Source organism: Gossypium arboreum, chromosome 10 (assembly GCF_025698485.1).
Source record: "Gossypium arboreum isolate Shixiya-1 chromosome 10, ASM2569848v2, whole genome shotgun sequence".
NCBI lineage: Eukaryota > Viridiplantae > Streptophyta > Magnoliopsida > Malvales > Malvaceae > Gossypium > Gossypium arboreum.
In genome coordinates, this window is record NC_069079.1 from 131,537,333 (window position 1) to 131,553,045 (window position 15,713).

The 15,713-nt window shown below is 32.9% G+C and overlaps 1 protein-coding gene across 1 annotated transcript; it reads right to left on the bottom strand.

The window, feature by feature from the left end:
* Positions 1–1,815: 1,815 nt before the first annotated feature.
* On the bottom strand, positions 1,816–15,493 carry LOC108466291 (uncharacterized). Its single transcript, XM_017766626.2, has 14 exons — positions 14,680–15,493; positions 12,095–14,553; positions 11,438–11,815; positions 10,855–11,313; positions 9,009–9,803; positions 8,368–8,850; positions 7,307–7,768; positions 6,094–6,876; positions 5,453–5,935; positions 4,073–4,546; positions 3,636–3,965; positions 2,609–3,469; positions 2,408–2,523; positions 1,816–2,329 (listed from the first exon to the last, which is right to left on the bottom strand). Exons 2-13 carry the CDS (start codon positions 14,528–14,530, stop codon positions 2,467–2,469), a joined length of 8,001 nt encoding a protein of 2,666 aa, XP_017622115.2. The 5' UTR covers positions 14,531–14,553; positions 14,680–15,493; the 3' UTR covers positions 1,816–2,329; positions 2,408–2,466.
* Positions 15,494–15,713: the final 220 nt, after the last annotated feature.

The following is a 15,713-nucleotide window of genomic DNA, read 5'->3' on the forward strand; positions in this document are numbered from 1 at the left end:
AACTTTATGTTTAATTTAATTTTAGTCCTTTTTTCGTTTATCTTATATCTTTATTAAATATTATTGTTATTTTTGAATTATTAGTATTATTAGTATTGTTATTATTATTATTATTATGTATTAGTATATATTCTTGCTTTACACGTGTATATATTATGTAAATGTTTTAATATTATATTTTATATATATTGTTATATATATTTTAATATTATTAGTTATATATTTTTATACTATTATATGTATATTTCTAATATTATATTGTATATTTCTAATACTATTATTTATATATATATATATATATATATATATATATGTGTGTGTAAGTATGTGTGTAGTGTACAAAATAGTTTTCTTATTATTATTATCATTTCTAAGGTATGTATGTATTGTATATGTTCTATATATGTTATATATATTTTAAATATTACTAGTTATATATAGTTCTTAGGCATTTCCATGTACATATTTTTATACCATCTTACGTATATATTTTTAAATACTATATTGTGTATATATATATATATATATATATATATATTCTTAGTACCACATTACGTATATATCATGTATATATTTATTTTTACCCGTATTATATTTATTATTAATTTTAATACATTTATTTTATCTATATATACCTTTCTTATTTGTATTATTTGTGTATGTCGTATTATTGATTTTGTATTTATTATTTTCCCTATTGCTACTTATTATATTATTATCTGGTGTACATACATCTTTTACTATTATTAGTATAAATATATTTTCCTTGTCCATAGTATTCCTAATATTATTGCATATGTTCAATTATACTATGTGTACTTGTATCTATTACGTATATATTTAGTAATATTGTACATATATGTCTATTAGGCATTATATTTTCATACATCATGTATATATGTCATATATTATATTTTTGCATATTATCTTATGTATATATTACCTTATATTATTATTACTAAATGTACTTCATATTCGTTCATGTTTGGTTTTATTTCTCTTTTAAATATTATTATTATTGTTTTGCTAATGCTCTAGTATTATGTTAACATTTTTCATTGATAATGTCATTGTTTGCATCTTTGATTTATTTTAAATTTTTATTTCATGAATATTTTTATGTTTTAATTACTAATCGAGGCAATATATCGATTTAACATTAAGTCGTAAATTTCATCGCTATGTTGGATGGAATTTGTCGGCTCGTGTTAAAACGGTATATCCTTTTCAAAAATCAAAAATTGAAAGTTCTCGTCTTTTAAATCGGATCACGATTGGAATTTAAATTGAATTAGCACTTTGAAAATTAAGACAACACATGTTTAAAAGATACCAATTTTGGGTGTCGCGAGGGTGCTAATACCTTCCTCGCGCGTAACTGACTCCCGAGCCCTACTTTGTCTCTGGATTTTGATGTGGACCTAAACTTAGCCTTCTTTTTATTTTAAAAATAAAGAGATCTAATAGGTGTCCGATCACACCTAGGAAAAAGGATCGGTGGCGACTCCTTATTTATTCTAAAATAAAATTTCAGTTTCCAAGTTTTCAATAAATCGCCACAATTAGTGACCAAGCCAAGCTAAAATTTTTACGTCGCTACACCTAAGGGAGATGAATCTTATGATAGATTTGGTCGTTTGATTTTTATTTTACGCAATAGAGACTTAGCTTCTTATTCTCAATTATCTGTGCTTAATTATTGGTTTAATATTTCTAAATTATATATCCATGTTTGATGTGCTTAAATCGATGGTTGAATAGATCCGGCTAATTTGCCTCTTGTAGAGTATGTAGTTAAAGAGGTCATAAGGAACATCAAGAAACTGCTTGTTCATTAGCTTGATATTACCATGCTCTCTCAATTAAGAAAAGATACACATCATAGCATTTACAATGACTTCAACGGCATGAATTGCACCCACTAGTGCCTTGCCGGTCTCCCCGATACATGGAATCTACTTCTATATGCAGCTCTCATCAAATAGCAGAGAAATTTGGTTCAGGCACTAGCCACCCAACATATATGTGGTCTCCTTAAATTATTTCTTTTGCTTACTCAAAAAAGATCATAAGGTTATACATTGAAAATATAATAAATTTGTTTTACTTCTGCAGTTCTCAATTATACCAGCAAAAAGTATAATGTGGCTGAAATACATCCATAAAACTGGGGTCAACCTTACTACTAAAAGTTTTCATGTTTGTAATTCCCAGTGCCAAACATGATGCACTTCAAAATGAATACTTAGGTTATAATGTGAAATGCAGCAGTTCAAAAAACTGAATAAAGGAAAGTGGACGCCCCCATACTCCAATAGAGCAACTCAACCTACAATGAAAAAGGCATTTCCATGGTCACTTTGTAAAGCATTAGTTAAGCCATGATGAAAATAGAAGAGTAAATTACCATTTGGTTTGAATTGAAATGAAACTGAGCTTGTCTCACACGCAACCCAACATATTTCCTTATTCCATTTGGAGCAACTGATCAGTAACCTCGACCACTTGAGAATTTTGCACATTCTGTACGTGCGTGATCAAAAGAAACAATTATAAAGAAAGGTAAAACCAGCGTTTCAAAAGTAGAACACTTTAAAATGATTGGTACCATTTCATTGAACATATGTTTTATGGTAGTGTTAAGATCGCCTTCCCACTGCAGTTCACCGTCCTCATCTCCTGTTAAGTGCGTTTGTTCCAGCCTTGGTGTACTTAACTCTCCTTGACAGAAATTCTTCATTTTGGGGCACTTTTTCACCTTCACCATTTGCAAGACTGGGAACTCCAACAAGTGATGCGCCAAGGAAAAGCTTGCTAGACTTGGCAGACGACTTAGTTCCAAATACTTAAGTTTGGGGAAAACAATGTTGCCTTGTATTTCTTCACCCTCACATGCTATGATTTCTTGTATCATCTCACAATCATCTATGCTCAGGCTTTCTAGTAGCGTCAGGCTCTTTGCTGTCGAGCATGCTATTAGATTGATGAATCCATGCAATCTTGAAACTTCCATACTTAATAGATTTTTGAAATACAACAAAGATGGCTCTAAAGTCTTTAATGTTAGCTCTGGAAGTTGAGACAACCTTAACACCTCTAACTGATAGCATGCCGATGTCTGCCTTTCCTCGTTGATGAGTCCTTCAGACAAAATCTTTAATGTCAACTCTGGAAGTTCAGACAAGCTTAATTCCTTTAACTGAGAGAATGCTGATGTATGTCTTTCCTTGTGGCTGAGTCCTTCAGACCGGACTATTTCAGAAATGAAAGCATTGTTTATAACAAGCTTCTGAAGCTTTGGTAGTGAGCGAATGAAGGAATATGGAAGAGTAATGGATGTCTCAGGAAAGAATTGGAGGTTAAGAAGTTTGAGGTTTGGGAAACACTGCAATGAGAGTTGTCCATCACATATCCCCTTTATCATATCACTCGTCTTCAGTGTTAATTCTTGTAAAGCAGGGAAAGTGTCCTGGTCACCAACAAATATATTAAACATTGATTAAAGAGTTCTAAATTTAAGTAAGAGAGAAGGTGAGAATATTAGTTAATTTAAAAGGCAATTTATAGGTAATCTCATTTGATTTGGATATAATCTTGAGTAATGAACATGGAATATCAACTATCAGTGAGCATACCTCATTGACGCAAAACAAGGGTTGTTGGTTTGAGATTTGAACCTCACCAAATATCTGTGCTTTGGGACATTCAATAACTTCCATTTGTTTCAACGATGGCCATTGGGTGGTATGCATCCTAGAGAAGAAACATTTCAATCTCGGTAACTTACCCAATCCAAGGTGCTTTACATCGGGAAATACAAACTTGGTCGTCACTGTTTCTGCCATTGTAGACCGAGTAGCTGATGTTGACTGTGATTCATTGGCAATGAGTCCTTGCAGCTCAATTATTTCTTCTAACGAATCACAATTCTGAATCCTCAGCTTCTTCAGACGAGGGAAAACAACCTAATAAACCATTTGATTGGGTTAATAACTGAAAAATGTTGAAATGAAAAAGATTAATGAAAGAAGTAGAAGGAGAAGAATGGTAAAGTAAAAGAAGAAGAAATGACCTTTTCATTGAGGACAGCAGAGTCATTTGTTTGTGTAGGTTGGCGAATTTGAGGTTCATCTCCACAGACAGATTTAGAGATGAATGTTTTCAGCAGAGGACATTTTTTTAGCGTTAGCTTTTTTAAGCATGGGAATTCAGAGTAATTTTGAAAGTAGAAACTTGTGAGTTTGGGAAGGTTTTTCAGCGACAGCCACTGTAGTTTAGAGAAAATCGTATGATTCCTCTCTGGATCTTCTGCACCCAATCCATCCGTGAAAATTACTTGTTCCATCATATTACAGTCCTTAATTTCAAGCTCTTCGAGTTCCACAAGATCTTTTAGTAAGAAAGAGGGAAACAGGTATTTCAAATTGTGACACCCTTCCACCCGCAAGCGATACAAGTCTTTGAGAGATGAGGAAGATGAGTGGTGCCATATGTTATGAATGTTAATGGAGGACAAATTCAGTTCCATCAATTCGGGAATGACAACCTGCAGACATATATAAATTTCATAATAAGATAATTAATATAACTCTTCATTCTTTACAAACAAATGAGAAGAAGAAATGATAAAATGTAGAGAAAATTGAAACATGGACTGAGTTAAGTGATAAAATGTAGAGCTGCACAAATCTAACATCATTCAACAGAAAAATCAGCAATTTTCACTTTTTCATTCATACTTTAATTATGGTTTGAAGGTTTTTTTTATTGCTTTAAAATAATTAATATATTTTAATTATGTTTAATAATTTTAATAATATTACTTTATATTAATTACATGAAATAAAAATACACTATATTTGTAATTAGTGTAAAATAATATATTAAAATAATATTTTTAATAATATAAATAATATTAAAATACACTATATTTTACCTATTTAATTATTTTTAAATAATATATTTTTAATTATTGTAATTAGTGTAAAATAGTATTCATTATTCCAGCTATTGAATATAATTAAAATATATTATAATAAATTTTCAAATCACAATTAAAATATTTTTATCATATTCAATGTTTTATTTCGTATAATTAATTATATAAAGCAACATAATTCAAAATAATAATACATAAACATAGATTCATTATTTTGATCATTAAAGCATTCGTACAAGTTATAAAATATTTGATTACCCTATAAACAAAGTGTTACTATCTTACATTTAAGTTAACTAAAAAGGGCATGGAAAAGGGAAGTAATAATGTGAATGTTAATTCAACAAGTGTTGAAATAAGTAAAGATTATGTTGGATATTCTTCATACTCAACAACCTCATTCATTTCTATCTTTTCTGCTATCTATTCCCCCACTCTTTATCTATTACATTCTCATCATCTATAATAGACATGAATTAATTAGTGCACATAAATTTTGATTACCAAACTGACCTTGTCGCAGAATAAAGCGGCTGTATTATCTTCTACGTCTTGCTCGCCAATCACTTTTTCACTCTTTCTTGAAATTGAAGAAGATAATGCCATCATTTTTGGACAATTAATTATCGTTATACCACTCAAATTTGGAAATTCAAGAGTTCGACTTCCCAAATAAAAATTTGTCAAGTTGGAACACGACTCCATTTTTACAGAGTAGAGCAGAGGAAATGTGAACTCATGTGTCGCTGCTTCCTCCTCGTCTTCCCTAATCACTTGCTCCATTATACTGCATTCTTGTACTTCTATCCTAATTAGTTGCTTGAGGCTCAAAAGCATAGAGGGAGTAAAAATGTACATCAAGCTACTACATTTATAAAACTCCATTTGGCTAAGGTTCTTCAACCCTAAAATTGCTCGAGAATGTTTTTTCCATGTTTCTATCGACTCGGGAAGCGTATCAGAGATGGTCAAATCACTTCGGCCATAGAATCGTCCCTAAAACAACAAATTCATCCATATTATTACATTCATAATTTAAAATAAATACTCTTTGTTAATTATTCAACAACGAAAGCATAGGAAAGAAAATCGAGCACTAACATTCATTGTATCAGAACAAGGAAGCTAGATAGCATTATGAATTACCTCCGTACCTCTTGTATGTACAACTGTTGTATGGTGGTATTCAAGTCACCTGCCCAACACTCTTTATTATAGAAAATCCCATGTTTTACACTTTGTAATTGTGGGGTGCTTAAAACTCCCTCAGAAAAGATCTTCAATTTAGGACACCCTTCCACATCTACTTCTTCCAGGCAAGGAAAGTTGAAGGTGTACCTCCCTGGACAAAAGCTTGTGAGGCTTTGTAGTTCGTTTAGTTTCAAGCATTTCAATTTACCAACAACTATTGTTTGACGGTAGTCTCCCTCGTGTGCCACTATTTCTGTCATTTTAGTGCAGTTGCTTACCTCCATGGTTGTTAATTGCACAAGACTCTCAACTATTAAGGGTGTAACTAAGTTTGTCATTATTTTGCAATATGACACTTCCAAAGTTGTGAGATTTTGGAATGAGGCTCCAATATTTATCAAATCATCACAATTCTTAATTGTGAGTGTTTGGAGAGTAGAAAGAAAATAACCAAGTTCCGAATCTTTCTTCCATATATGCTTAAGATTTTTGGAAGAAGTCAATTGCAGATTTTTTATTGGTGAGAGAGTCCCAACATCCCCCTTACAAGGGACTACATGTTTGAAATCAAAATCATCAAACTCGAGACTTTTCAGATTGTAGAATCTTCGGAGGAAAAAAAATATAGAAGGAGATCCACCATGATGCACTTTAAGAAGTTTAATGTGGGGAAACAAGTTGGGTGGAAACTGGTCCACATCACCACTAAGATCTCGTAACCGAAGTTGTTCTAAATTGGGAAAGACCTAGGAAACCAATTAAACATAAACAAATCAAGCTCAATGTTTGAGTAATAGGATTTTATTTAAAAATTTTAAGAAAACAGAATACCTTATGAATGAAAACTGATAAAAGAAAAGACAACTTGAAAGTCGAATGAAAAATAGCAAGTTTGAATTAAAAAGGATAAGCTCTTCTCTAACCACTCTCTTTCCATCTTACATTTTTCTATGGTTAAATTACAGCCTTTCAAAATGTTTATATAGGAGCCTAACATTTGCAAAAATCTTCACATAAAAACTTTTCACGCACTTTAACTTAATTTGCTTAAAAAAAAAAAGGTAAATTTTAACGTATTTAGAATAAAATATATGACAGTTGAATTAAATATTAAAAAATAATAAAAACATGCGGTTTAGATGATGAAAACAAAAATATTTGTAATGATATACGTACCTCTTCTGTCAACATTACTGCCTCCCCATTTCCCTTTCTTCCTTGCATTAATCTAACATCTTCTAAGCCCACTATCTTTAGCAAAGCAGAACAATCTGTCCTCAATGTTTTCAACATGGGCCACACCATTGTATGTTGCCCTTTATAGAAACATTTGAGCTCTTTTAAGTCCTCAACCACAAGTGAAGACACTTTGGGAAACTCAAACCTCATAGGTTGCTCCTCTACTCCTTCCCCTTCTGATACAATCTCCTCCACCCCACATTTTATTATGCTTAAATCTTCAAGTTGTAGAAGATGTTTGGCTATTGACGCTGGAAATAGATTTTTCAAACTCTCACACTCTGAAACTCTTAATTTTCGTAGATTTTGAAAAGAATCTGATGGTAGGTCATTATGAAATATCATCTTCACATTTCTCAACTGGAAGATCGTCATGGTTTCCAAGCTAGGAACAACAACCTATTCATATATATATATAATGCCCATTTTAAAGCTAGCTCATATATCGAAAGCAAAAAAACAATAAAGGAAAAATCAAAGTAAAGGGATATTGAATTCAGATTGAGTAGGAATTGTTTTGTTTTAAATATATTTAGGGATTATAATTATTTATTTTATCTAAATATTTTCATAATCCTGTTTAGGATTATAATTATGCCTATTTTTCTATATCATTTTATTTCTACTAGTATTTGATTAAAGGCTTTATTTCTTGCTTGTTTTTGGTACAAGAATCAATTTTATCAAAATAGGAAAGAAAGAAAATTATAATGTTGGGTGATATATATATATATATATATATAACAAAAATAGGAAAGAAATTAAAATTTCAATTCATTACCCTATAAGGAAAATGGTTCTAAAACATAGCTTATGAAATGACTAAACATTTACTCATCAACCTCAACCATTTTTATCGTTTATGCTATCAATACCCCACTTCAAATTCAATTTCTCATATATGGATTATCGCCATTTATATACTCATCAACTCATCTAATACAAAGAATGAAGATATGAATTATTTAGTGCACATAAATATTGAATATCAAACTCACCTTGTGGCAGAATAAAGCTGTAGTATTATCTCTCACTCCTTGCTCGCCAATCACTTTTTCACTCTTTCTTGAAATTGAAGAAGATAATGCCGTCAGTTTTGGACACCAAGTTATCGTAATATCACTCAACTTTGGAAATTCAAGAGCTCGACTTCCCAAATAAAAATTTTTCAAGTTGAAACACGAATATATTTCTATCGAATAGAGCCGAGGAAATGTGAACTCATGTGTTGTTGCGTCCTCCTCGTCTTCCGTAATCACTTGTTCCGCTGTATGGCATTCTTGTACTTCTATCCTTTCCAATTGCTTGAGGCTCAAAAGCATAGACAAGGAAAAAATGTATTTCAAGCTGCTACATCTATAAAACTTCATTTGGCTAAGGTTCTTCAACTCCAAAATAGCTCGAGGGTTTTTTTTCCATATTTCTATCGACTCGGGAAACGTGTTAGAGATGGTCAATTTATGTGGGCCATAAAATCCACCCTAAAACAACAAATTCATCCATATTAATACATTCATAATTTAAAAATAAACACTCTTTGTTAGTTATTCAACAATGAAAGAAAAGGAAAGAAAATCGAGCACTAACATTCATTGTATCAGGCAAGGAAGTTAGATAGCATTATGAATTAACTCCGTACCTTATTTATGTACAACAGTTGTATGGTGGTATTCAAGTCACCTGCCCAACACCTGTTCATATTGAGACTATCCTGTTTTACACTCTGTAATTGTGGGGTGTTTAAATCTCCCTCAGAAAAGATCTTCAATTTAGGACATATTACCACAACTACTTCTTCCAAACAAGGAAAGTTGAAGGTGTAACTTCCAGGACAAAAGCTTGTGAGGCTTTGTAGTTCCTTTAGTTTCAAGCATTTCAATTTACCAACAACTATTGTTTGACGGTAGTCTCCCTCGTGTGCCACTATTTCTGTCATTTTAGTGCACTCGCTTACCTCCATTGTTGTTAATTGCACAAGACTCTCAACTATTAAGGGTGTAACTAAGTTTGTCATCATTGCGCAATTTGACACCTTTAAAGTTGTGAGATTTTTAAAAGATAATGAGGAGGCTCCAATATTGATCAAATCATGACACCAATAAACTGTGAGTGTTTGGAGATCAGAAAGAATATTGCCAAGCTCTGAATCTTTCCTCCACATACGCTGCAGATTTCTGAGATTGTACAAGTTCAATTTTTTTATTCGTGACGGAGTCCCAACGTCTCCCTTACAAGGGAGTCCATCTCTGAAACTAAAAAACTCAAGATCAAGACTTTCCAGATTGCAGATTTTTCTCAGGAAAGGAAATATAGGAAATCCACCATAGAAGCCACCATTCACTTTAAGAACTTTAACGTGGTGAAACAAATTCGGTGGAAACTGGTCCCCAACACTAAGATGTCGTAACTGAAGTTGTTCTAAATTGGGAAAGACCTAGGAAACCAATTTAACAATAACAGATGAAGCTCAATGTTGATGTACATGCTTAAATAAAACCAATGTACAGTAATAGGATTTTTTATTTTTATTTTTTAAGAAATCAGAATAGCTTATAAATGAAAAGTGATAAAAAAAGCACAAGTTGAAAATAAAAAGACAAGAAATCATAGTTTCTGATTAAAACAAAAGGTTTTAAAACGCTAATATAAGAATAAATGACACTTGTACTTCCTTAATTGCTTTCAACACAATAAGCTCTTCTCTAACTCACTGTCTTTCCATCTTACATCATTTTTATGGTTAAATGATCAAATTAGTCCCAATCTTTAAGAGGTTGTTCACATAACCTTTATAAAAATCTTCAAATAAAGTCTTTACATGTACTTTTTATATTTTTGAATTTCTATAACTATTTATTTATATATACATATTAATTTTTAGGTTGAAGACTAAATTGATAGAATATATAAACATTGAGTGCTAAATTTATCAAAATTTTAGAATCAAGACTATTTATCACTCATTAACATTAAATAAGAGTGTGAATATTGATAAACCATTAAAAATTTCATTTCATTGAAAATGAAAATTTTCAACATTTAATTTTTTTTAATTGTGTTTGAGAACCATATCAACATTTTACTTTAAAATTTTAATAAAAAATGTTAGAACATAATAAGTAGATAATTATTTATCACTTAATGTGAAAAATAGCAAGTTGATTTTACTTTCCAAATTCCTATTTTTGAAATAAATTATTTCCTCATTTTTTGAAAATTAAAAAATTTTAACTTTTATTTAAATATAATATGAAAGATGAAAAGATAAAATATTATCATAATAATATTTATTATAATTTAAAAGAAAGAATATTATGTAATTTCGTAATTGCATTGATGATCTAATTAAGGGTCATTCTAACTCAAGTAAAGTGCTTAAATATAAATATTAGATAGGTGTAATGTAAGACCTCAGTTAATTAAATTGCATTATAACAAAATGCACGTGATGATGAAAAGAAATATATTTGTAATGATATACATACCTCTTCCACCACCAAAACTGCCTCCCCATTTCCCTTTCTTTCTTGGATTCCAACAGCTTCTAAACCCATTATCATTAGCAAACCAGAACCTTCTGTGGTCAATTTTTTCAACATTGGCCACACGATTGTATGTTGCCCTTTATAGAAACATTTGAGCTCTTTTAGGGATGTAACCTCAAGTGAAGACACTTTGGGAAACTCAAACCTAACAGGCTGATCTTCCACTCCTTTCCCTTCCGATACAATCTCCTCCACCCCACAATCACTTATGCTTAAATCTTCAAGTTGTAAAAGATGTTTAGCTATTGACGCTGGAAATACATTTTTCAAAATCTCACAGTTTGAAACACTTAATTTTCGTAGAGATTGAAAAGAATTTGGTGGTAGGTCAGTATGAAATATCATCTTCACATTTCTCAACTTGGAGATTGTCATCGTTTCCAAGCTAGGAACAGCAACCTATTCATATATATAATTCATGCCCATAAGAAAGCTAGCTCATATAATGTATGCAAAAAAAAAAAAAAAGGACGAATTAGCTGAATCATATAAGAGTGTAAGAAAAATAAAATAAATAAATCACCTTCTCATTGAAGAGAGTATGCATGCCAGACTCAGTACTGCTTTCACTAATGAATTTTTCTAATTTCGGGCAATCCTCAATTTCTAGCTCTTTCAACAAAGGGAATTCGATATTATAATTTCCTGAGCAGAAGAAGATGAGGTTTCGAAGGCAATCCATACGCAAGGAGTTTAATCGAGGGAAACAAATCACATCTTCCCTTTCTTCTTCTTCTAATATTTCTTTTGTAAATATTATCTCCCTTAAGCACTTGCAATCCGCTATCTCAATGCATTGGAGCTGCTCCAGCCTTCTGGCGACAGAGGGTGATAACAGATGCTCCAAGTTACCGCATCCATTGATGATCAACCTCCTCAAATTCGAAATCCAAAGACTTGTCTGGTTATGCCATATTGTTTTAGTGTAATTAATAAAACACAATTGCAAGCTTTCCCCAAAACAAATTGCACAAATTTACACATAATTCCTTTTTTTTTTCCTTAATCTTAAATTTTGTGTATATTGAATTGAGTTTGGATTTTGATTGGGGTTCAAATTTATTTTTTAGTCTTGAAAATTATTGTGCTATTATTTATTTTTATTATTAGAAAATGTAATTAATCATTTTTGATGGTGTTACTAAATAGTTACTATATATGAACAAAGCTAAACAAATACCTGTTTAATGAAAAGAGGTACCGGCTCGGAACTTGTGGAATACTCCTCCATTCTGATAATTACATCAACTCTCTTTAAATTTAAAAATTCTTGTCCATTATTTAACTCCGCAAGTACACTCTTGATGCCTTCAAGTCCCTTTAAGTCAAGATACAAATCTTCACTCCTTTTCAGCAACATTTTCACCCCATTGCTCGAAGAAATGTTTTTGTATATCTTGAGCTTCAATGTTCTCGAATATTCATATTTTGAATACCACTCGACTTCAGGATAATCACCTACGAGAATCTTATATCTATCCAATGTGTCAATGAATCCATGCTTTGGAATCATTTGAACATTAGGAATATTAACATGTAAAGTAGTTAGACGAGACAAATTGTTTAATTCATCAAGACGTGCATTTCTCCTTTCGTTGCCGACTACTCCTTCATTTTCCCATTCAGCAAAGCTTCCCTCCATATATAATTCTTCTAATTTAGACAAACTTGATAAGACATTTGGCGGAATGATTTTTAGTGCTCTACACCCACTCAAATCTAACAACCTTAACCGACTCAACTGTGCTATCTTCTTGGGTAATTCTTTGATCCCTGTGAAGGCAAGGTCAAGGATTTCTAAATTTTTGAGCTCTCCAATGATTGTTATGTCTTTAACTAGACATCCTCTTAAACACAACATGCGAAGATTTATGAGGTGATTAATTGACTCAGGTAGGTTAATTGACTCCCGTGGGTAGGAAAATGAAGGTCCGTGAGGTAAATCCAAGACTCTAAGACTTTCAATTCGTTTGAAAAAGTCGGGAGGAATTTCCACTGAACCATAATGGGTCATACGGAAAAAGGAAAGACCTGAACAGTCCAACTCCTTAGCAAGCTCGGCTATAATTGGAGGACAAGTTAAGCTTATCCTCCTCCAGCTGTTCATTTTCTCCTTATCGGACCACTCCATCGGAACATGATCTCTCAAAACAAGCATATGGTAGTCCCTCGATGCAATAGCTAAAGCAGCATCCCAAACAACATCATGGATATCAAAGTGCTCATCATCATAACTATCAAGCAACAAGGAAGACGCTTTGAGATTAGTCACAACTGTCAATACATTATTTCTAGCTTCTTCCACAGTGTTGACACCACCAAATAAACCCAAACCCACAGTATATCTCATCAACTTCTCAACCAGACCATTATGGCCTATTACACAGCAAAGCAAGAAAGTCAGCTTAACTTCCTCACTTTCTAAATAATTAAAACTCCACTCAATAGCTGAATATGCTGCAGTTATCCCCGTGAAGTTGCTTGATGAAGGCCTCTCTAGTTCTCGTAAAGCATTCTTCCACTCAAACAATCTTTTGTTTCTCAAAGCCCCTGCAACTGTCGCAATGGCTATCGGTAATCCTGCACATTTTTTGGCTACCTCCATAGCTGTAGGCTTCAAATCGCAACTTTCAACACAATCGCCAGCCTTCTTCTTGAACAGGTCCCAGGCCTCCTTTTCATTTAGAAGCCTAATGGAAAAATGTTTTTGAGCATCCATCCCATTTGATAAAACATTGAGCTCTCTAGAAGTTAATAGTAATTTGCAGCCCTTGTGTTCATCTCCCAAAGGAATCCCTACTTCCTCAATATCAACCTTCCCCCAAATGTCATCCAAGACAACCAGAACCCTCTTTTCTTTCTTCAATCTTTCTCGTAGTCGAAGTGCCTTTACATCGGTACTCTGCTCCTCAAATTTCAAACCCAATAACTCCGCAATTCTGTTCTGAATTTTCTCAATATCAATGGTTTGAGTTACTGTTGCTATGACAACCGAATCAAACAACTTGTCCTTGACCTTTGTAGCGATTTCTTTTACTAGCGTTGTTTTTCCAATGCCGCCCATACCGTGCACCCCAATAACGCTGACGCTATCATCTTTCAATGCCTCCATTATTTCATTCAAAACCAACGTTCTTGACTCGAAATCCTCGTAACCTTTAACTGGTGGGACAGTGATATTCTGTAAAGGTACAGGATAAGAAACACCGTCAAACTTGCCCTGTTCAAGTAGCTCGGCAACAGCCTTCGCCTCCTCTGCAGCTTTCAGGCTATGCTTGTAACGAGTCCAAAAATTAGGACACAAACCAATGAAACACTTTTTCTTTGCTTTTTCTTCATCTTGCATCACTTTCTCTACTTGTTGAGGGATCTTCCTGTCCACTGCCGACATCCAGTTGTTAACATCACGTTCGATCTCTTCGCCGTTTCGTTGAGCTGCATCAACAGAATGCTGCACTCTGTCCCTTGCATCTTTCAGCTTCTCAGCTTGGTCCTTGAGGGTCTTAACATTTTGCTGATGATTGGAAAGGTATTTGACATGGTTTATGATAGGAGAAATCGTATACTCTGCAGCTGTAGTGAAAATAGAGCTAACGATGCCAATAACGAACTCCATTGAGAGAGCAAACAGCAAGTAAACTGAAAAACCACAGCCACAACAGAAATCAAAACAAAACCAGAAGAAAAAATTACAAGAAAAAATGAGTAAAAAGTAGAGCTTCTGTAAACAAACAAGTAAGACCAAAATGAAAGCAGATGGCGTACCTTTCCAAAATATAAGAGAATGATTGAGCGATGAATTCTCCCAGTTTTGAACGATCGAAATAATAATTTCCCTTAATGGAGTAAAGCAAGTAGTAATTTGAGAAAAGGAAACTCAATGTAGAAGTAAGTAAGTTTCAATTGTATGTTCAAAAAAGAAAAAGTTTGAAATGTTTTTGGTGGATACAGCTAAAAAGTGAAGGAGAGAAGGGACATGATGAGCCACCTAATTGTCTCCATGCGGATGCTTTATCATTTATTGGACTTTTTCTTTGTACACCAATTATTCGACTTAGGTTGCATTAAATATTAGAACACATGAAACACGCCACCTCCTAATCGTTACCAAAACAAAATAATAACGTGGTATGCAGATGAGGACGGTAAAAGGAACCTCAGCTGAGAGATGCAGATGAGGTATAGCAGATGACCCTACATGCTTCATGTGCGGAGCTTCCCTGGAGACTGTTGTTCATATACTGCGCGATTGTACTGTTATCAAAGGGTTATGGGAATCTCTATTCGGCCTGGACGAAGTGAATGATTTCTTTTCTTGTTCATTAACTATGTAGCTGTACGAAAATTTGCATAATAATTCCGCTACGCATTTTGGAGATGTCCTGTTGAAGTTGGTCACCATGCAGCACATGCAGTCAAGAAGCTGACCACCCAGCCCGAGCCATGCAGAAGCTGCTGATGCAAATGTAGCTGCTGATTTTTTGTTTACTTTGTAACTTTTTGTTAATGTAATGCAATTTAGTTCATTTTGAACTATGTTAGGTTGATACTTGATGTAATTTGATAGTGAGTGAGCTGTTAACCAGCTTTGTTCTTGAGTGCAAGCTTAATTTATCAAGTTTCAATGTATTAGTGGTAGTAGGTAGTGTTTAGGTGACCTTATACTGATTTTGACAAGCTGAATGCTTGGTTTATGTATTGGCATTATGCCATTATTCATTCTCAATGAAATTATCATCATTTTTCATTCAATATACTCTCCATTTTTCTTTGTTCTATTTTCAATTCTGTTCTTGAAT